The sequence below is a fragment of the Armigeres subalbatus genome, chromosome 1 (assembly GCF_024139115.2).
Source record: "Armigeres subalbatus isolate Guangzhou_Male chromosome 1, GZ_Asu_2, whole genome shotgun sequence".
In the NCBI taxonomy this organism is placed as follows: Eukaryota; Metazoa; Arthropoda; class Insecta; order Diptera; family Culicidae; genus Armigeres; species Armigeres subalbatus.
The window spans coordinates 35,449,942-35,473,110 of record NC_085139.1 but is presented as its reverse complement, the minus strand read 5'-3'; the positions used below and the strand labels follow the sequence as shown (position 1 = coordinate 35,473,110).

At 40.8% G+C, this 23,169-nt stretch overlaps 1 protein-coding gene across 28 annotated transcripts in view; it reads left to right on the top strand.

Annotated features, from left to right (window-relative positions):
• The window catches only part of LOC134224057 (calcium-activated potassium channel slowpoke), a 289,103-nt gene that overhangs the window by 55,034 nt on the left and 210,900 nt on the right, over positions 1-23,169 (top strand). For all 28 annotated transcript variants that reach the window (XM_062703499.1, XM_062703481.1, XM_062703432.1 and 25 more), the window contains exons 3-5: positions 12,584-12,742; positions 12,809-12,920; positions 12,991-13,142. In XM_062703499.1, the coding sequence (XP_062559483.1) occupies positions 12,584-12,742; positions 12,809-12,920; positions 12,991-13,142 (423 nt within the window). The remainder of the gene's footprint in view (positions 1-12,583; positions 12,743-12,808; positions 12,921-12,990; positions 13,143-23,169) is intronic.

The window sequence follows — 23,169 nt, the reverse complement described above, 5'->3', positions numbered from 1 at the left end:
CCATTAGCACTGATATGGCAACCAAAGACATATTCTGTCGTGATGGTATCACATGTTGACTATTTTTGTTCAATGCCGCGTCATAATTTGGCATTAAGGCACTGATTTTACGGATGTACATGTGATCCAACGGACATTGCGTCTTGGAGCTTGGAATAGTAATGCAGTGAGGTATGCCTCTTTCCTCAGTGATAATGAAGTGAGATCTCCTCCATTTTGGAATACTTTTCTGATGTGTTCCCTGATGATGGTGAGTCTACGTGAGGTACGCTTAAATCTAGCTAGATAGGTGAATATCGAAAAATTGTACCTTTATCGACATTAATAGGAAATTGACATTAATAGGGTTCACTGAGTAGAAGTTTTTTCAAAACTAGGAGCGTGGCGCTTCTCTTATTTTGTTATGTCTCAAATTAAAGAGCCATAATATAAAATACCACACATGACAACTATGGTATACAAACAATCTAATTGTTGACAATAATTGATATGTTTGTGAAACTGGCAACACTGGTAATTGAATGTATGGTAATGCCATATACTTCCACATGGAAGCAATTAATTTAGATTGGACAAGTTTAGAGTTGTGATGGAATCGGTTGCCGGAATATTGAATTCAAACTAGTTTGTATGTTATATGAATATCATTAGTTTAATAATTATTAACGGAAAATATATTCTAGCTTTGAAGCTGTGCAAAATGATCACTGCTTTCGAAACAGTTTTCGAGCCAGAGAAAAACCGTCACAACACTAATAATGACTTCATTCTCGATACATTTTATTAACAGATAGAGAACAGGCGTGATGAAGATTTATTTTGTCAATGAAAAGTGAATCCTATAATTGACCACGACTTATATAATGATAGCTATTTTACACTTGCGTGTAAGGATTTAAGACGATTAGAAACGGTCGGGCAAATTTCATTATATTTGCTCAACTTTAAAGCGATGCTTTTTCAAACTTTTAAACAAGGTTTTTCATCTATGCGGAAATTACCGTGGGAGATTAGTATTAGACAATAAAATGAAGGAACGGCGCAACATAATCTACAATAAGTATCGACTTAAACTGAATTACGTATAAAACATAAAAAAACTAAGAAGGACAATTTTTATAGGCGAATTAAACAATACAAAACAAAATTATATTTTACGAAATATTTAACATAATTAGAAGTAAACTTACTGTTTGACTATTAAAACTTGTAATACCAGACATCACTGCAATTGGTAGAAGACTTAGAGATAGGTACAATTCTCCAAACTACTTCTTTAACCGCATTAAAATAAAGGATGCTCTTAGATTAATATTTCTATTCATTATAACATAACTTGTATAAACACTATCAGAATAATATACCCAATTTAAGTGTTACTTGGAGGTGAATGATATTGAATGTCGGCTCCAAGAAACTTTAAACACAATTTTATATTTAAATTCTCTACAAGTATACAGGCTGACGGTAACTAGCCTGAAGGGAAAAGGGAAATCTATACAACAGAAATTTTGAGATTCTACTAGCTTATACAATACTCAAACAAATAGTGTTCAAGCGATCAACCAACATAGACTAGTTCTAAGTATTGGTCCTAGAGGCAAAACTTCTGTTCGGGTCCAGTCTTGACAATTTAAGCTACCATGTAGCTCCAACTGGGCAGCCCTAAAAAAATATGATTATTTTGATGAAAGTTTAAACTTGATGGCCAAAAAATCACAAATCAAAAAAAAAAGTTTCTCAAACAAACGGTTCAATTGTGTTTAGTACAATTAGATTTATGTTGCTGCCTTTTACGACCGATAAGTTGAGGACGAGTATGGTATAGGCGCTTTGATAGGACTGCCAAGTTTCATTCAATGGGGACAATGGATACCAGCTATTTATTATAGCAGTGTATAATTACCATAGTTGATTATGACATATGCCGTGTACAGATTCTATGGTATTTGCAATCCAAGCAACCTGAAGAGACTGGCTGAACAATTGACATGTAAAAATTTTCGAATTGTTTTGATATTCAATGAATCGCCTGCTTTGAGCGTGCTTACAGCGGCACATTAGGAGTTAACTTTCGGAAATCAGTATGGCGAAAGGCATCTAAGGTTCGATTTATCAAAATTAAGCACATTTATCGAAAAAATATTTGGTAGGCGTAGTAGCGGACACCTTCCTACATAACCGGTACCAAATAGTTTTTCATGAAAAGATCCTAGTTTTGAGAAAACCCACGTTAGATGTCTTTCGCCATACAAATTTCTGGTGGTTAACTCATGCTGGCTATTTTGCGCATATACTATAGCGCCTGGATGTGACAGCGGCGGATAGAAAATCAGCCACTGCCAATAATTCATTATCGATTTATTATTTCTTCAAGGTATTTTATTTTGTATTCAATACTTTTTCATATTTTAGATGGAAATACAAAACAGGAGATTAGATTTAATAATTTGGGTATAGGTATTTTAATAATCTCCTTCATTCCAGATGATTCAATTAAAAAGTCCTCTAATATGTAAATTGGATAATGAGCATGAACCTATATATGTATAATCGGCCTTTGCATCTGTTTCTGCCACTGTCTTGTGTTGACTACCAATGTGGAGCTTCATCCTCTTTTTGTAGGGAATCACGAAGCGACGCGTTTTACTATGCAGTTTTAAATTTTGGGATTTATTTTAGGCGAGAAGTCTGTTTTTGCTCATACCAGCTACACTGCCCTGTACTGCCGAATATCGATGTGAACGACGTATTGCACCTTCAACTGAAATTCGTTGAGGGCATATAATATCCTCGTGTAAGGTTTTTCAAAATGTTTGTATGTGGACAAATTATTTTCTTTACATCATAAGGGGCTGTCTGCATACCACGTGGACAGTTTAGGGGGGATAGGGGGTATGGTGTATGGTTTTCCCCGTTATGGATACTTGGAAGTAGTGCGTAACGGTGTAAATCCGGCCATATCGTCAGGCTCAGAACAACACTGAAGCTGACAATATGGTGTCCCTAACCCCGAATCCCAAGGTGTCAGGCGACCCGTGCCGAGGGAATGAATGACCTGGGGGTGAAACAATTAGCCAGGTCATTAACGGAGCCTGTGGAGGTTCCACAGAGTGAGGACTGTTTCGGCGGCAAGCGGGTGGCAGTGGGTGGTACCCACACACCCCCAAGTGGTGCACATGTGGTGCAAGTGAATTGGAGTTGAGGGTATTACTCGTAATACCCCCACAAAGTGAGGGACCGAGCGTATGAGTGAGCACACAAGTAAGACTCGCATGGTACGCATGGTCAGTAGTGTTAGAATGACTTAAGTCTGGTGAGGCCTGGCAGGAGTGTCGGGGGGCAGATACCTCTGCGGCACTTCAGAAGTAGGGGACACGAAAGTCTCGCTATGACTGGCAGGAGTGTAGGGGGGTTGATGCTTCTGCGGCACCTCAGAAATTGGAGACATGTAAGGTAAGTGGTGCCACCTCGTTGCAGGATGGGGAGACCACCACACTGACTGAGGACTATCTGGGCTTCGGAATATCAATAGGTGGGTGCTGCCTGCAAAGTACCTGTCCGAAACCTATTGGCAGCATCAAAGCCCGGGTAGGTGAGTGTTAGGCACGCGTAACGTGCCGGGTGTTCCACGCCCAAACGATGCACAGGAGGTGCACAGAGTGGATAAAAATGGGAGATGGGGGTATTACAACCCCCACTGAGTGAGAGACTGAATGTCAAGAGAGTGGTGCACAAGTGGTGCAAGCGATTGGAACTGAATGTATGAGCGAGCACACAAGTCAGACTCGCATGGTGGACTCCGGCTGCCAGGGACGGATTGAGTGAAGTCTCGCTAGGCCTGGCAGGAGTGTCGGGGGGCAGATACCTCCCCGATCAATAATGCATAACAAAATTATTTCAAGAGGAGTTATTTATTTCAGAAAAATATTGTAACAAAATGTGTTATAAAATTGGCTGGTTAGTTGTTAAAATAACAAAAATTATATCAAAAATACCTCTAGCCGTAACAAAATTATAACAGAGGTTGATACCTTCATATCAACATTATAATAAACGTTGATATAATTTTTCTGTACAAAAATCTACTTTCAAGGTAATTGCCTACATCACGGATAGAAATCTGGTACGCTACCGCGACAGATTTCCATCCATAATGTAGGCAATTAATTTTGTTCCAGCTATGTAATAATATCGAGCGGGTTCAAGTTATACTGAAGGTGATTATCTCCGATTTTTTTTCCGATGTCTACAAAAAATGTAGGCAATTATTTTGTAAAAATATACGTAACTAATGTTGTTATAATTTTGATATGAAATAAAATTGGCCGAAGACATATTTTTATCGAATTATCTAATTATAACACACGTTGTTTTAAATAACAACAATTGATAGAATTGAGTTATAATTTTGTTATGCATTCCTGATCGGGTCTGCGGCACCTCAGAAGTAGGGGACACGAAAGTCTCGCTATGACTGGCAGGAGTGTCGGGGGGTTGATTCTTCTGCGGCACCTCAGAAATAGGAGACATGAAAGGGTCTGCCTCGTAGCTGAGGTAGGAGCGGCATAGGAGCCACCAATCTAGGGTCGCCTCCGGCTTGGTAGACAAGTGATGCCACCCTGTTGCAGGACGGGGTAAACACCATACTGAATGAGGACTGTCTATGGTTGTGAGATGGCGGCATGGGTACCTGTTGGTCCTCTTGCATTCATTCAAGCGGCATAGGCAGGCGAATGTTGGGGCACATGTAGTGCCAGTGTGTCTTGTGAAAATGTGTTGCATGGGGAGTGTCGGAGAGTCGAGGCGCATTAGTGCTCTTGTTTACGTCATGGAGGGGGCGAAATGCCCAATAGTCATCCCCCGAAGTATTGATTAATTGCGAGTCGGGGGAATAACTGGAGAGTCGGGAGTAATGATCCCATCTCCTATCCCCACACTTCCTGGGTTCGCCTTCCCAGGTGTCTGGTTGCAGATTTCCATTACCCTCGTTAAAAAAAATAAAAAAAAAATAAAAAAGGGGGCATGGTGAAAGTCCATGGTCCATACCAATTTTGCAATGGTCCACGCTGGGGGAGGGGGTATCTAAAATTGACGCATCTTCAGGACTATCTGCGCACTGGTAATAAGTTCCTCCGGGGTTTTGAATTTAAAATTTAGGACAATATCAGATTGGTTCGGTAGAGTTCAGCATGTTTAGAAAGATGACAAAATTGTTGAGTCAAGTACAAGACACTGAAGACGACCACACAGTTGTGGTCGAAATACGTATCTGCAAAGATAACGAAAATTAACTGGTGGAATTAAATGGACAGTACTTAATTCGTCTTAGACGGTTTAATACATTCCACTAAACGAGCTTAATATATTTTTCTGAAAATTGTCGGGTTTGTATTGGGAAAAACGGTGTACTGAATATTATTTCAATTCTTTTGTTACAATTGAGGCTAGTAGGTAGAATAAGGAATTGTTTTATTTTATTACGTTAGAGGCATTGTTTTTACTTTTTATACGCGACCGTGTCACGCTCTGCACATCGTCACTCACGAAAAATGATGAAGAAACTTGATTACCGGTTCCTAACCGGTCCGTTTGCTGCCGCCCTGCCAAGGGCGCGGGGAAAAAACGTGCGCTGCCCTCTCCGGCCCACGTGTACCGCCGGGACGTCCTTCGTAGCAGGTAAACGGGGTCAAAAGAAGTCTCCAACGGTGTGGGTGGTGTGTCGGGCCTTGTAACTTGCCACAATCTGGTAAAGAAAAGAGGACCCACACCGGTCTTGAACACCACACATTGCACCAAGTTTAGTCTTCAGCCTTACCGCTTTATCCGCAAGTCTACACTACCACCTAACCGCCAGAATGCACTAATCACTTGATTACGGTTTGACTAACTAGTAGTGGAGAATTTAAGGGAAAAAGCTAAATAAGCAAACTTGGAGCACTTTCACATTTTCTTATAGTTCACCTTCAAGAACACCCCACGACGCGATTTAGAAAATCCGGACTGCTCTTGCCTCTTCCGTAGACCAGAACGAAGTGAACGAGCTAAGTCCTTGGATCCTCAGATCAAAGCGCGAGATTCTATGATCGTCGCCGGAAATTACGCGAATCACGAAGGTCAAAAAATCGCGTCTACCCACACCAACATCCATATTCGGCGGGTAAAGACCTCCCTTTTCCCGAGCTTCCAAGTGGAAACGATCAATATATTTGTCTCCCACCCGAAGATTGTAAATGATTCCGGGGGTCAACGAACCCTGAAAGCAATCCTGATAGGTTATTGGCCGGGCCTTGGCACATGGTCGCTGAGATATATTGCTTGAACGGCGGTTATTTTACGCCATACATTTGAGTGGGAACTCATTTAGTTCAGTGATTTATTGAGTATAGAAAATAAACGTTATCGGTAAACACTCAAAGTAAGCTTTTGAATTCAAGGGGTAGTTCAACGGGGAAATTCATCATTGCTGTGCTACTTTGTACAATTTTATTTAAAATTCAAAACATTATTCATGGTACTGTTATTGAGTAATTTGCACTTGAATAGACTCCTGAGCGGAAATAATTTGCTCAACCACGATCCCTCAGTTTACTTGAAACCACGCGCGTGCTTTGATCAAATAACATTTTCCCAGCTTTGTTTTGATCATTTTATCGAATTTCACTTGTCAAATCAGTTAGTTATATTTCCAGATTTTATTCAGATTTATTTCGTGCGTACCGATTAGTAAGTATTTTCGAACTTTGTTTGTATTGTAAACCCAAAGGTATTTTCTAAATGTTGCAGGCTTCATATATAAGAAAAAACAGCTGTATCCAATGAATGGGTACTGATGAGCGTGTATCGGACAAATTTGAACCCCAACACGTCTTACCAGAATCGACAGACATTATAGATTTGAATATGTCTTTTTATGGGATTATAACTCTCCTATGGATGTATCGAGAAGCGTGTAGGGAAAGGATATACAAATTTCGAAGAAAATCCCCACTGCCACCTAACTCTCTTACAGTCTGGAGTCTCTGGAACAGAATGAAATGTCAATACATGATCGATAGTTTATGTATTGTAATATTCTAAGAAATCGCAGAAAATAAATAAAATGATTGCTACACGATTGTGTAATCAAACGCTGGGATATGAAAATAACGTTTTTCTGGTGCACACAAATGTTTAACGAAGGCCATCGGGAGAAAGTCTTTTAGACATATTTGCCGAAGGGATGTAGCGTTTAGTTTAGCCCTCTCTCTCATCTCTAGAAAATAACAGGATTTGAAATTTGTTTGAATGTTCATCGGAATCGGATCCATATTGTAGCGGTGTATTTAATGGTGAATACTCGTAATTGTGCATTCTGATAGTTCTGCGTAGGTGTTTCTACGCCAGCCATTATTACGCATAATGCATAATTTTTAGAGACCATAAAGTGATTCAAGAAAATGGTACTATATTAAAATTCTCAACATAGGTATTGGTTTGCTTTAAAGTGACATATCGTTTATTGATAACTAGATTGAGGAAAAGTAAACTGTCATTAACGATTTTCTCAGTAGTCTAAAAATTCATGAGATGAGCAATACAGTATTACTTTTTTAAGAAAGCCTCTAAGGCTACTATGACTGCCTATGTGTCAAATTTGAATTGCCATAGTTGATTTATGACTAGTGTAAAAAGCTGGAATATAAGGAGGTTTTCATTCTGAAATGAAAAATATATGTGTAGTGTAGAAAATGACAAAATCAAGATCGATCGCAATATCGACTCCTGTTTTTTCTTATTGGCATTACATCCCCGCACTGGGACAGAGCCGCCTCGCAGCTTAGTGTTCATTAAGCACTTCCACAGTTATTAACTGCGAGGTTTCTAAGCCAAGTTACCATTTTTGCATTCGTATATCATGAGGCTAGCACGATGATACTTTTATGCCCAGGGATGTCGAGACAATTTCCAATCCGAAAATTGCCTAGACTTTCACCGGGAATCGAACCCAGCCACCCTCAGCATGGTCTCATATAGAGTGGTATCAATAGTGGTATTAATTGTGTGCATCTTTCTCTGGAGAGTAAAGATACATTTAAGAACTGAGACTTGACAGCATTCAAGCTGACCACAAAGTTGTGCATTTGCCCAGGGCGGTTGATCACAGGGTAAAGTAGTTTCAACAAAACGTTACACTTTGTGACCATCTTGTTAACTTGTGGCAGGAAAATAAGCTTGCTATCGAGAGTTGAGCGCCGTGTCGGAATCCAAACTGTTCCTCGAGCAAGATGTTGTGATGTTCGGCGGCAACTGGCAATGAGTCGTCTTTCCCAACAGCTTTGAAGACCGTGAGAGAAGGCTGAAGAGAAAAGCTTTTGGGAGAGGAAGGATATCCTAGCAACAGCAAATTATTTCTGTGATATAGCAATTGAACTTTTTGAACAATTGAAAGCAATTCAACACAACGTTTGTAATAACAAATATTTTTAATATAAATATTCATTAATTATTTCTGAGGTCCACCATTCTGGCCTAAATAATTTTAGTCGATAGATTTCAACGTGGTTTGAGTGCAGCCAGCTCAGTACGCTGGTACTGCCTGCGAGTGACATTTCGCAGATGAATCAAATCTTAGGTGAGTGTATCTATGGTTAGGTTTTGCTTACCTGACGAGCTGTTGGTACATGCTGTTCCCAGGACAGTTAAAAGTCTGATTTGCTTTGCATTGCCTTATAGAATTCAAATCATCTCAAATACATTTATGGATGCGCATGGTACTTTAACCATCTGGAAACACAACAAACCCGCAAGGATTTAATTCAAAATTCAATAACAATACTGGTAGAGCCAATATAATAAAGTAATGAGTTCATTTTATTGTGCCTACTGTTTTTCACGTGTATTCTCTCCAGTACTGGGATTTCTCGATTTCAAAAGGAGATGTCACGCGATGTTTACATATCAGCTTCTCTCGTGTTCTATAAAAACGCGAAGGATCATATACGATTTCTAAAGCATTATATAAGATTTTTTGGCCGATACTTGGATGCATGGAACATGGAGATTCCTGACGAAATTACAGGATTTCTTTAAAGTGGGGACTGGTGATAAATTAAGAACCAAGCAGCACAAACTAAGTAAATCTGGTGGCAGCAACTTAATTGCAACTGAATCTGCTCATATATAATTTATTGTGATCTATGTGCAACATGTGTGCTGCTCGGCAAATGCAGTTAGTCAGTCTTCTAGACCCAGACTGGAGAAGAAAAATTTCTCAATACAAAACAAAATTTGTAGATGCTTCATACAAAAAGTGCTTTGAACAGGTGTTTTCTTGCCACCGCAGCCAGCATAGACTATATATGTGTGGAAATCTGCTAAATGTTTACTATCAGAAATTTGTGTACCAAATGGCAACTAGTTGTGCAGAAAAGGAAGGTGTTATCTAGTACACCATCCACTGATGCCGCTGATAGCTTGCTCAAAGCTTAAATACACATTAATCAGACAACATCAGGTTATTAATTTTCTACCCAGTAAGGCTCAAACACCCGTTTAATTAAAACTGCTTGAATACTATTTTGCCGAAAAACATTTCGCTTTACTACATTCCGCGGAATGTACCAAATCTCCGAAACACGTTTCGCGGAATGCACCTTTTTTCCGAAAGACATTTCGCGTAATGTACTTTTTCACTGAAAGTCACTTCGCGGAATGCCATTTGGCGGAATTCAGGTATAATAATTACTTACTTGATACTTGATTCTTGATGGGCTACAGCTCTTCGATGAACCTACGCCGAATGGAGTATCCTTCTCCACTGGACTCGATCCTGAGCCAATTGCTTCCAGTTGCCCTGAACATTGAGCGCCCTCAGGTCCTCTTCAGCTGCAAAAAGCCATCGTGTACGCGGCCTTCCATGAAGCCTGTGGCTTCTTCCGGGTTCTCTACTAAATATTATCTGCGCTTGACGTTCTTACGTTATACGAACAACGTGACAACGTGTAGTCTGCCGTGTTGAATAAGCTTAATAATATCCAGCCCTTTATACACCTGAAAACTCGTAATTCATGCGACGCCGCCAGATACCGTTCTTCTGTTTACCGCCGAGTATTGTCCGCATCACCTTACGCTCAAACACTCAAGCTCTCAGATCATCCTCCTTTAACGTCCATGTTTCATGGCCCTATAAAGTCACCGGAAGAATCAGAGTAGTATACAGCACGAGTTTTGTTTTCGTTTGCAGACTACGGGACTTAAGCTGGTTACGAAGTCCGTAATAAGTCATATTTGCAGCTGCAATACGCATTTTCACCTCGCGGGTATCATCATTATTGCACGTCACGAATGTTCCAAGATACACAAATTCTTCTACAACTTCAAATTTTTCACCATCCAGCACCATTTCGCTCCAACCACCACTAATGCCCACCCACGTTGATTGCCAGCGACCATATACTTCGTTTTGCTAGTATTGATCGTGAGTCCAATCCTCGCTGTCTCCCTCTTAAAAGGCACAAAAGCCTCTTCCACGGCACGGCGATCAATCCCAATAATATCGATATCGTCCGCAAACCCCAGGAGCTTATGCGATCTTGTGATAATGGTACCGCTTCTTTGCACACCAGCTCTCCTAATCGCTCCCTCGAGCGCTATATTGAACAGTAGATTCGAGAGTGCGTCACCCTGCTTTAATCCATCTAAGGTAACAAATGATGTCGATATTTCAACTGCAACCCTTACACTTGATTTAGATCCGTCCAACGTTATGCGAATCAGCCGTATCAGTTTCGCCCGAAAACCATGTTCAAGCTTAATTTTCCATAAATCATTCCGTTTCACTGAATCGTACGCCGCCTTGAAATCAATAGACAGATGATCTGTCTGCAAGTTGTACTCCCGGAATTTATCAAGGATTTGTATCAGGGTGAACATCTGATCCGTCGTTGATCGGCCCTCACGAAAACCTGCTTGGTATTCGCCAACGAAGGACTCTTCAAGTGGTCTCAATCTTTTGAACAGACATAATTTTGTACGCCGAATTAAGGAGGGTTATTTCTCGGTAATTGGCGCACTCCGGTCTGTGCCCTTTCTTAAAGAGAGGGCAAATGAGGCCGTCCAACCAGCTAGCAGGCATTTCCTCGTCTTCCCATATTTTCGACATAATATGGTGCAGAACTTCATAAAGCTGGTAGAATAATTATCATTGAAATATTTACTGAATTCTGCTTAATAACATGCATTGCGGTTCTCATTCCTTTGGATTGTGATTTAAAGCAATAAAAGAAGGTAATGCTTTCTTTGAATGGCTGCATCTGGTCGGTACAAGGCAAAATGAGGAAAGAATGCCTTCTTGTAATGGACACGTTTGCTCGGCATAAAGAAAAGAAAGGAGGTAGTCCCTTCTATGAATTAACGCATCTGCCCGGTATGAAGCAAAGAGGAAAGATAATGAGTGGATGCGACTGCGCGGTATAAGGCGAAACGAGGGATAACGCTTTCTTTAATTGAATGCGTCTGCCCGGAATAAGGCAAAATGAGTTGATAATGCCTTCTTTAAAAGAACGCGGTATAAGGCGAAGGGAGAGGTAACGCCTTCTTATAAGGCAAAGGGTGGTGTAATGCCTCTTTGAATAAATTCGTCTGCCCTGTATAAAGCGAAAGAAGGGAAAATGCCTTCTTCAAATTGTAGCGTCTGCCCGGTAGAAAGCGAGAGAGGATGAAATGCCTTCTTTAATTGTATACGTTTTCTCGGTATAAGGCGAAAGAAAGAAATAAAGGATTATTCATAAAAACGTATCCCTAACAAAGTAAAAAGAGGAGATAATCCCTTCATTATATCTGGCCCGTCTGTCAGATATAATATAGGATTAGTAAGAGCCAATTGAAATTTTAAAGACTATGCTGGGTTTAACTTTAATTTTCTCGACTTTTTGGGCATAAATATTTCAACGTGTTGATCTCGTGTTATACAAATGTAAAAAATGGTAACTTGGTTTAGAAACCTCGCAGGTAATAATAGTAGAAGTGCTGAAGGAACATTAACCTATTATTATTATTATTCCGCGAAATAGTACTTTCCGTGAAACGGTACATTCCACCAAAAGTCATTTTGCGAAACAGTACAATCTGCCAAATGTCGTACGGCGAAAAGCTACATGGTTACATACCGCCAACTGTTATTCCGCGAAATATTCAACCGCGAAAATGAATGTTATACAATCGTTATATTGTTTCCTATTGTAACTTGTCCAAATCGAGCTATGGGTTCGAAAGTTGAGGCCAAAATACAAATTTCAAATCCTGTATTGGGAAAATATTTCGTTGACACTTATTCACAATATTCCTTAATCTACCAAAGAGCAACCGCATCTATCTGATGCCAATTTCGTCTATATCAAGGTGTCTCATACTATCTGATATTCTAACAATTTTTCATAACATCAGTACACTAGTCCACAAAAAAAAATTTCAAGAACAAATTAAAAGTTACTCCACAAAACAAGAGAGAAGCAATAAAAAAGTAGTTGCCAAAATTCAGTCAATTGTTATAATATTTCACAAAATCCTAATATTCCCTTTCCATTTGATATCTTCTACACAGGTTGTACTCGTATTCATCCTTAGCATCGCATCCCTCATCATCTACTTTATAGACGCGTCGAGCGAAGAAGTCGAACGATGTCAAAAGTGGAGCGACAATGTCACCCAGCAAATTGATCTAGCATTCAACATATTTTTTATGGTTTACTTTTTTATACGAGTAAGTTTTATACGCCGAAGAATTTTCTAAGATTTAGGCAATTAATGCTCCTTCTGTATTTTGCAGTTTATAGCGGCGTCCGATAAGCTTTGGTTTATGTTAGAGATGTACAGTTTTGTAGATTATTTTACGATACCCCCGTCCTTCGTGTCAATATATTTAGATCGGACATGGATCGGTAAGTGAATCAAGCATCTTCAAGTTGTTATGCCCGTGGTTGTACTAATTGAAACTTGATTCCGTTTTAGGTCTTCGTTTCCTACGAGCGCTACGTCTTATGACTGTCCCGGATATATTACAATATTTGAATATACTTAAAACATCTAGTTCAATACGTTTGGCACAATTAGTATCAATTTTTATATCAGTGTGGTTAACAGCTGCTGGAATTATTCATTTGGTGAGTATTGCCATCCGTGTAGTGCATTTCTGGCTATTAGCAAAATTGAAACTCGACTATCAATCCAAAGAACCCCTGTCCAAATTAGAAGCGTAGAAAAGCTAGGTTGTCCCCCATGAGATCACATTCGAATTCATAGAATTGAAATCAGACAGTCAGAGTCCTTCAGAGCCGGTAGAATTCCAACGCTGAAATGCCAATCACTAAGACGGCATAGTGCCCTCGCTCATTATGCCGTAAAATTATGCCAAGCGCCTTGAAAGCTGTCTTTAAGCATATACCAGCCAGTGTGTTTGGTTGGTAGAATATCATGTAATACCATGTGCGCCCTCTGATGTTTACCGCGTATGTAAGTACGAAGCTCTGATTGAACAATTATGCTAAATTTTAGCATAAATCTCCTATGTCTCCGGACGATGCGCTGCCGAAAACTCTCGAAGCCTCCCGATGGTTGGCCGGGAGTAGCGCATCTTTCCGTTGAACTCGAAAATGCCAGAGTAGAAAGCCACTCAGTACGATTGTGCTGAATTTTAGCATAATTTTATGGGTTCAATCCAATTTCGACAACACAAGTCACTAAATTGAAAGTAACGTGTTGGTGGTGAGTATCGTTCCATATAACTACTGTTTTTCGAATACTGGTAGCTGACTTTTTTGATACTAAAGCAAAACTTTTTTTCGGCATAAGTAAAAAACACAAGGGCAGCAGCTTTTTAGAAAGCAATTTTTAGCTAAGGAAATGTATTTCGATTCTTTTTTTTACTGGTCAAATCCATTCCCCACCGTTTCTGTTTGTTCTCGAGCCATATTTCCCCGAATTCGCAATTTTATATCAAACCAACCAATTGGTCGTTATCAGATTTTTATGATTTGCTTCCAACGCTGATTAGAATTGTCATACGCAGGATAAGCAGCATTGTTATGGAAATGATCGCGAATTGTTTTATTTATATAGTAACAACCATCGAACACCTACGCTGTTCGATATTACGTATTTGTTTGAACTTCGCACAATTGTTTACCGATTTTTATTTTTTAACGCATTTGAACGGCATCCTTTTGGTTTTGAATTATTACTGCATGAATTTTATACGCTTTGAATTATCTTACTTCTCTATTATCTTTTGTACTCTTATGCTGATATATTCAGTTGACATACGTATCATCATCACAATACGTTTGAACTATTATATAATTGAATTGATAAAACTCTATATAAATGATAAAAAATAGACTTTTAATGTGAATTTAGGATGGAGTTCCTAGTTAGATATGGGACTGAGAAAAAACTGTGATTAGGTTCCAAATTCAATGCTCATGTTTCTAGGCTTTATAACGTCACCGGAAGAATCAGTGGCTTGTAGGTTGGACTTCAAGTTTTTTTTATTTCTCAGTGCTGATCAAGACCCGAATTTAATTCTACAAATCATTACTCAATCAAACACGGGAGATCTGTTACTTAGTTGTATAGATCCTATTCTCATACTATTTTTGCTTGGTGGGTAACATTATTCGCACGTAGGTTTTACAAACATACAGAATTTACAAACACATGCAAAATATACAAACTGTGTTGCCACCAAGAATTGCAAATCAGTTGCTGTAACCATTTTTGTCTGACTTGTGCTGCGTGGGGCATAATCTTGTCGATTTGTACTCGTAACCTGGGTATGTAGAACCGCTGCCGAATTTCGTCCACAACAATCTCGCTGCTACTGTGGCCATATTCTCGATGGTAGCGCTCCAACAACCTCGTCGTCACTACATGGTCCTTTGGTAGAACGATCGGGAACCTGACATCGAACGATGCATACTTCGCCGCTTCCGTCCTTCCTTTCATGCGAATAACTCCATTTTTATCAAGAAACGGAATTGCTTGCGAGATTGACAGCTCCTTATTCCTCCACAAGGTCTTCAGCTCATCGGTAAACTGGTATGCTTGCACAGCTTTCCACAAAAGATTCTCCGGTGTCAGATATTGTTTCTGTTGCAACGCTACTTCAACACTCGGGAAGACTTGTACTCCGAATCGCTTGCTACTCCTCCATAAAGCTTCAATCGGCTTCTTCTGTACACGGCGACAGTAATTCGAAATGAAACGGAATATCGTAGCCACCGTTCGTACCATCATTGGTCACCGCGAGATATGGCGCGTCCTCTCGATCAAACTATCGGGCAACACAATGTGGTGCAGTAGCACGCTCGTTCGGGGCTCTTCGGCTACTTCAACTTGAAGACGATCCTGCTTCGGCCACTCGTCTGTTCCTCGATCAGAAACTCAGGTCCTCGGTACCATCGGCTCTACGATTTGATCTCCGCTACCTTGACCCACTTCGTTAGAGCGTCAACAGGATACCACAGTATCAGAATCACACCACAGACAGGAATCTTCTCTGCATCGAAAAAAAAAATGGTTTTCGCAAATCGAATTAACCAATCGTGCATCCAAGACCGTAGCTTTCATCTTCTATATCGGAGTGGAGAAATACTGCATTGGTACCACCTTCACCTTTGCTTCAACGAATGCGCAGTTAATGATTTCGCCGTAGTCGAACCTAAAAGTAGCCTTCCACATGCCGCATCTCCAGAATTGGTGAAAACGTAAAGTTGCATCCCTTGGTATGTCTTCGAATTCAATCCTCCGAGAAAACATCGAGGAACTCACACGTATTTCGCTAGATAGAATAACTTCGCCCACTGCAGCCACCGTTTGTTGTGTTCTTCTTCAAGCTTTTCGTCCCAGCCGATTCCACTACTCCACAGATCCTGCAGTATTATCCTCACGTGAATCAACAATGGAGCGAGAATCTGTTTAGGATCAAACATGCTAGCTATGCATCTCAACGGGATCCTTTTCGTAGGACAGGAAACTTATGGAACATATGGCTGCAGATTTTCCAGAATCTCCATGGAAAAAGCGAAAGCATCTTCTTGAGGATCCCAGAGCACTCCAAGAATACTCTCCGATTGACTACTCTTGTCCACTTCCAGCGACTTCACCGTACTATCCGCCTTCCGAGCTGCCGCAAAACTTCCTTCGAGTTACTGACCCAGTTCCTGATCTCGGAACCTCCTCTGGCATAGACATCGGTAGCTCTTCTCACTGCTTCCGCTCCAGCATCCGCGCTATCAAAGTAATCATCGACGTAATGCTTCCCGATGATAGCATCCGCCGCTTCAGGAAACTCATCATCGTGTTCTTGGGCGTTCAGATTCTTCACAAATTGTGCCGAACAGGGTGAGCAGTTCGATCCGAAAATCACGAGGATTTCCACTTCTCCATTTGGACCTTGTGCTTGCCGATCCTCCGGACGAACTAGGGCCTGGTGAAACATTTCCCTTATGTCACCTCCGAACACGATTCGTCTCTCACGGAAACTGTTAATCACGACTGATATTTCTGCAACCATGTCCTGTCCTTTCAGCAACTTATATTTAATTATACTTCTTGCACCTTCGCAGCTGCGTCCCAGACCAAGGTTTCTTCGGATTGACCACATAGTTCAGTGGCAAGTACCACTCTTGATTCTTCGAAATCTCCCTCAAAACACGTTCAGTGATGCGATGTGCGTAACCCTTGACTAGGTAGTCATTTAGGTGCTTCTGTAGGGCTTCACGTACCCCCGGATTTCGATTTATTCGATCTTTTATACTTCGCATCCGCTTCATGGCCATGTTGAAACTTTCGGGAAATTGGATCTCGTCCTCTTTCCATAACAGCTCAGTCCCGAATCTTTGGCCCACCCTTCGATTTGTCCTCACCAATATTTCACGAGCTCGCCGATCCTCTTTCGATTCAAGGCGTATTGGCGATAATCCAACTTCTTCGAGCTGATAATGCTGTTTTATCGCGTCGTCCAGCCTTTTATCTGCCTGACTGCATTTCTTGCAAGCGCATTGATGGCTTCCCAGGAAATGTACGTTGCCTACGACGTTTGTACGTGGACCATACACCGTCCATCCAAGCTTGCAGAGAACAGCGACTGACTCTCCAGGCTTTCCTACTCGGGAGTCTAGCGGGGGGATGAGGTGGAGATTATCGATTCCCAACAATATCTTTAGAGCAGCTTTCTCGTAAGGATCGATATCGATGTGCTCAAGGTGTGCAAACTCCTGAACTAGCTTCCTGGCATCCAACTTCTGAGCAGAGAGATCCAACCTATGCACGGTGTGAACCTCCAGCAACTCGTACCGATTCTTTGACTGAAGCTCCGTACGTTGTACACCGTTCGTCCAGCTCATCTGCAACGGTTATACTGGATCATCGGCACCCAGCGCTTCTGCTAGCACGTTGTCCACCATGGTAATTGAAGACCCTTCGTCAATGAATGCAATGGCACCGACCCTCCTCTTGCCGTTATACAACGTTATTGGAACTATTTTAAACAGCACTGCTCGCTCGGACCGGAGATGACTGTTGCACTGCGCTTGTACTCGCGATAATCCTCCAGAACGACCATGGAGAAGAGCGTTATGCTTTTCTTGGCATTTATCAACATTGCACAGCATTTTTATTCGATATGATCGATCTCCGTGGTCGTACAGGCAGAACGGACATAGGTTTAGGCAGCTCAGCAGCTTTGTCCTCGATTTATCTCGCTTTCTGGAACCCTCGCTGCATTCCGGCTTTTCAAATGTTGCTTCCAACGCTTTTTCATCCAAACATTCCATGAAGCCGCCAAATGTTTGCAAGTTGACTGTGTCGCCATTTGTAATCCACCCAATCTATGGGATAGTACGACGGCAAATTTTGGATCAAACTTTGCATCAGAAAGGGATTCTTCAAGTGGTCTGTAAGGCCAGCTGCTTTCAGGTGTTGGGTAAACTCATCCACGGCGATCCCAACCTCAATGACCGATTCTAATCTCTCCACATTGGGACTCTCCAGTTGTTGAATTCGTTTCGCCAGCCTTGTACTTCTGGGTTTCCGAATCTTTTTATTTAGCTTCTCGATTACTGATGGAACGTTCTCCGGAAAAAGTAGACAATGTCGAACCATATCTAATGCCTTCCCTTCCAATGCTTCCTGTAGACGTACGAAGTTTTCGGCGTTGGCAAATCCCCAAGACATTTTCGCTTGGTCGTATGCGCTGATAAACATTGGCCTATCTTCAGCGGCACCATTGAACCGTGGTAGTCGTCTTGGGAAAACATACCTTGAAACAATTTGCAATCGCGATAGACCCGGCTCCGTCTGATGTAATCCGGAATCTCGCTCATCGACCGATTCATCATCCCGAAACGAAGATCGAATGGACCGCACAAGTCTGATGTTGGTAATTATTGGAATTTTCCTTGGACATCTATCTTTGGACGTCTGCATCGTTGAGCGCGGCAACTTCGATGGCATTGTATTGCTCCGTTGGTCGAACGACCGTACATCCCCTGGGAGTATCTCTTCCGGTCGCCACCTCTCCACTACAGCTTCTGCAGCATCCAAATCTGGGAAATCATCCTCGTTCAAAACGAAATCGCTGACCTTTTCTTCCACCTCGATAATTCTCCTTAACACCGACCGTTTCTCTATCACTTTCTTCTTGCGGGCAATTCTCCTCCACTCCAATTCCAGGATTTTTCGTTGGTTTTCTTCTTCGAGTTCCTCTAGTCGATTCAATTCCTCTAGTTCTCGTAGTTCCCTCAAAGCTCGGGTTTTCGTCGACTTCGCCGACGGCACACTAGCACTTTTCTTCACTTTCTCCCGAACGCGACTGGGTTTTCGAACTGAAACAGACTCGGAGCGCTTGACAGTATTACGATACCGATCGAGTGTCTCTGTTAAAGCACGTTAAAATCCCTTATTACTATCTTATAACTTATCTTATAATTATAATCTTCTTCTTCTTCTTCTTCTTTCTCAGTTACGTGCTTCTCGCTTGTTCTAGGCTGTCCCTTTTCTTCTACATGGTTGATATTATCACCTTCTTCAGCACTTTCAGTGTCACCTTCCTGCGCTAGCTCCCTAGTAATCTGTCATTTCGACGATCTCGTCTCGCTTGACTTACCGGTCGCTAGCCATTTACCCTCTGTTCGACTGCGATGTGCGAATACCATTGGAGAAATGGCGGTCTTGCCGGGGGCACCCAACGAAGCACGAATGGAATTATCCTCGCCTAGGCAGGTTCCACAGTACCAGACGACTTCGATCACACTGTCGGTACTATTCACGACACTTATCACACAGGGTAGTCCTCGCCTTGATCGCAACACGGGAATTTGTATGGTAGATATTGTACTACAACAGGTAGATTTTGAGCTTATGTTCACGCCTTCCGGGAGTGAATGAAAGACGTTTTCCCGGTATGTTGCTCCAAACAATACTCAACTAAATATATTTACATTATTGCAATAACCATTTACAAACTATACAAACCAACTTTAGATCAACTACACTCGAACACTAATACTGCAACCCATCATGATTGATGATCTATGTTCTTCATATAATCTTGAAGCTCAGACCAATTGAATTAGTGCAAGACCGATAGCAACCTATCTTGATTAAAGGGCCTCAAGAGACCATACGAATGATTTTCAATGCGTAACACGGTTGTTATAAGTTTTCCAAATCATGCTGACTTCAATTTCGCTTGGTACAAAGCAGATAGCAACCCATCATGTTCATGAAGGCCCTTAGCAGGGTTTGCTGAAATCGCTCTCAATAGATAACGGATGACGATAAAAGAGAGGCAAAAACCTCTTCGAATCATAACAAGCAATGAAAACAAAACTATCGCATTTGTATACAAGTTGGAAGAAAAAAAAACTGATTCGGATAGGCGCCCCTCACCGAGGGGTTTGATAAAACGCTTTGTTCTCGCTCTTCTTATGTTGGGGACCATATTTTCTTCGCACAGCTGTGTAAAACAAGTTGAAATCAATCATCAGAACCGGTGCCCCCCGCAATTGGGGCTTATTAAAAGAAATTTATCATGGGTTGTAGTTCACACTACTAGTACGAGTGTAGTATGTAGTATGGTTTGTGATTTAGATATGTTCAAATACGTCGATCTAAGTTCCCCTCATCATGCTTGGTTTCAGATCAATTTAACTACCAGCAACCAATCGCAAGTTTTACGAAATTACTGAGCTGACGATTGTTTTGGGTATATGAACATGTAAATTGGACTGAGTAATGTCTCATTTATTGTTAAGTTAAATTTTCACAGGTTTTTCACCAATCTCCTAGTCATCTATTCTAGTTTCTGGGCATTGCAAAATATTGTGTCTATGGGTGTTCAATTTTTCACTAGAGCTGTGGGAGTAAATCAACGGATTTATAAAAAGGAAATTTTGGTTATATTCTCTTATTTTATTACCGAAAATGATGTCTATCCATCTAGTGATGATGGAAATATTGACATAACATATGAAAGCCATCACCTGAAACATAGGAACATATTTTGAGCATTCCTATTAGACATACGTGGATAATTCGGTGCGTGATGAAACTGCCTTATAGTACAGGGTGAGATGGCATGTGAGATGTTGTAGAACCTCCGAATCGTCCGAATCGTCGAATGTTCTCCCGAATCAACATGACTCCCACGATGTCCCTAGCCGCGATATTAACCCAATAATGTCCTCCGAGTATTTGTCTTTCATTCGAGGCTTAAATCCAGGCATATGAGATACTGTAGAATCTCCAAATTGTCCTGGAGTTAGGATCTAATGGTTTACCGAATCATCCACGACTTCCATGATGTCCCTAGTTTCGGTATCAACCCAATTCAGTCCGCTGAGTATTTGTTTTTCATTTTCATTTGTCATCATTCACAATTCCTGGCACATGAGATGTTTCATGATCTCCAAATTGTGCTTGAGTTTGAATCAAATAGTCTACCGAAATGTCCTCAATGTATGTGTCTTTCACTTGCGTTTAAAACCCAGGCATATGAGATGTTGTAATATCTAGACCAACATTTGAAAAGGGCCTAACAGCCAATTTTTTTTCCTTCTGATTCTTCGTCCACATATATAGCTATATATGTAGACGAAGAATCAGAAGGAATAAATTTTGGCTGTTACGCCCTTTTCAAATGTTAGTCCAGATATATCCAAATTATTTTGGAGTTTCAACCAAATGGTCAACCAATGGTGAAGCTAATTATGTCCTCAAAGTATGTATTGTTTATGTATTAGCAGTCGTACATGAGATCTTTTGAGATCCCCGAATCGCCCTGGAGCTTCAATAAAATGGTCTACCGAATCAACCACCACTTTCATAATGCCCCTAGCAACGATAACAACGCAATTGTGCTATGTACAAGTATTTGTAGTTTGTTGTTCATGCGCATCATTGACCTATCGCCTTAATTTCAGCTTCTACAGCAAAGGTATCAACTCAATCGCACTTTTCAAACCTTTCCATCAGTGTCAATCCGAAATCCAGCAGACATTTACGTAGTTAGACTTCCAAATTCCTTGATTCCTGATGAATTTGAATGGACAATTTTGGAAGAACTTCATCGAACATCAGCGAAAAGATTAGCAGCGATTTTTTTTATAGAATCTCAGAATAAATTTTCTGTCGAATTTTCAAAAAATAGTCCTCCGTAGATTTTCGGAAGGAAGAATTGTCTTTAAAAAAATAGTTTATTTTCTAGACTTCTTCTTGGTGTTACTTGAACGTCAGCTCGGTAGCGAGAACAACTCCAAGATCTTGAACAGAATAAGCGTGGTAAAGAGGTTCATCAACGATTACGTAGTTGTGATTGAGCGTGTACTTCTTTCGATCAAAACTTACGACATAACACTTTAACACGCTCAGCCATGTGATTGGCCCAAAACCAGACGAGAAGTGATGTCTAGGAGCCCCGCCTTCGATTCGGTGCAAAATGACGTTTACTCGGACCACAGGTTTATACCGCGGCTGGGGACATCATGGAAGATGTGGTTGATTCGGTAGATTTCGAACTCAAGGACAATCTCCAGGACGAGATCTCATATCCTCGAAGTTGAGATGCAAATGAAATATAAATACTCGGAGGACATAACGATGTTGATACCCGTGCTGGGGACATCATGGAAATCGTGGTTGACAATTTGGAGATCCTACAACACCTCGTATGCCAGGATTTGAGATGCAAATGAAGGACATTCGGAGAACATGATTGGGTTGGTACCGTGGCTGGGGACATCATGGAAGTCGTGGTTGATTTGGTAGGATATTAATTCCAGGACAATTATGTCCTTGTGTTAAGGTGAAAATTTAGGGTTCGAAATTTTATCGACTTTTCTGGGTGTAAGAGCACAGACAAACAGACATTACTGTTAGTGAAAATGAGTTAAAAATTCTCGTCATCGAGCAGAGAGCTGAGCAGAATAGATACATTTGCATTACAAGCAACGGCTTAAATATCCACTTTTACGACAATGTCAGCTCGTCTGCTTTACAAACAAATGCTTTGAGCATCGCTACTATGGTGATGTCTTGTTTTTTTAATTGCGTTTATTTGAAGGCTCAAGCGCCAGATGGCATAACGGAGCCGCTTTTCTTTTGAAATATTTTTACAAGGTGATGTCTTGTTGATGTTTATAAATTTACATTTACAGGTTTGAGATCAGCAAAAAGCAAAACAATTAATTAATTGATGATGATATTGAAATTATTCTCAAACGAACGATTAGTGAAGTTGAATGCTTTTTACAAAGTGTATTGCCTGTCGACCATTCCGACCTTGAACGTGATTGAGAATATTACCCAAGAACTGTTTAATTTTACGAGATTTCTATATTGTCAAACTGCTTCATTTTTTGGGATTAAAACCGTCATAGGAATTGCAATGAGTCTTAGAAGTTGAGACTGGGTCAATGCTTTCACTGAGACGGGTAACAAGAGGTCAATGCTTTCACCCGTCTGTAAGACGGGTAACAGAATAATTCAATAAGGTGTCTTAAAACTTAGTTTACCTGTTCTCAATTACATTTAATCCATTTGGCAGGTGTTCTTAGTTGTTATCAGGGATTGAATCCTAAAGAGAAAGAACAAGTCTCTCACGTATCATCTCTGTATACATGTACGATATGT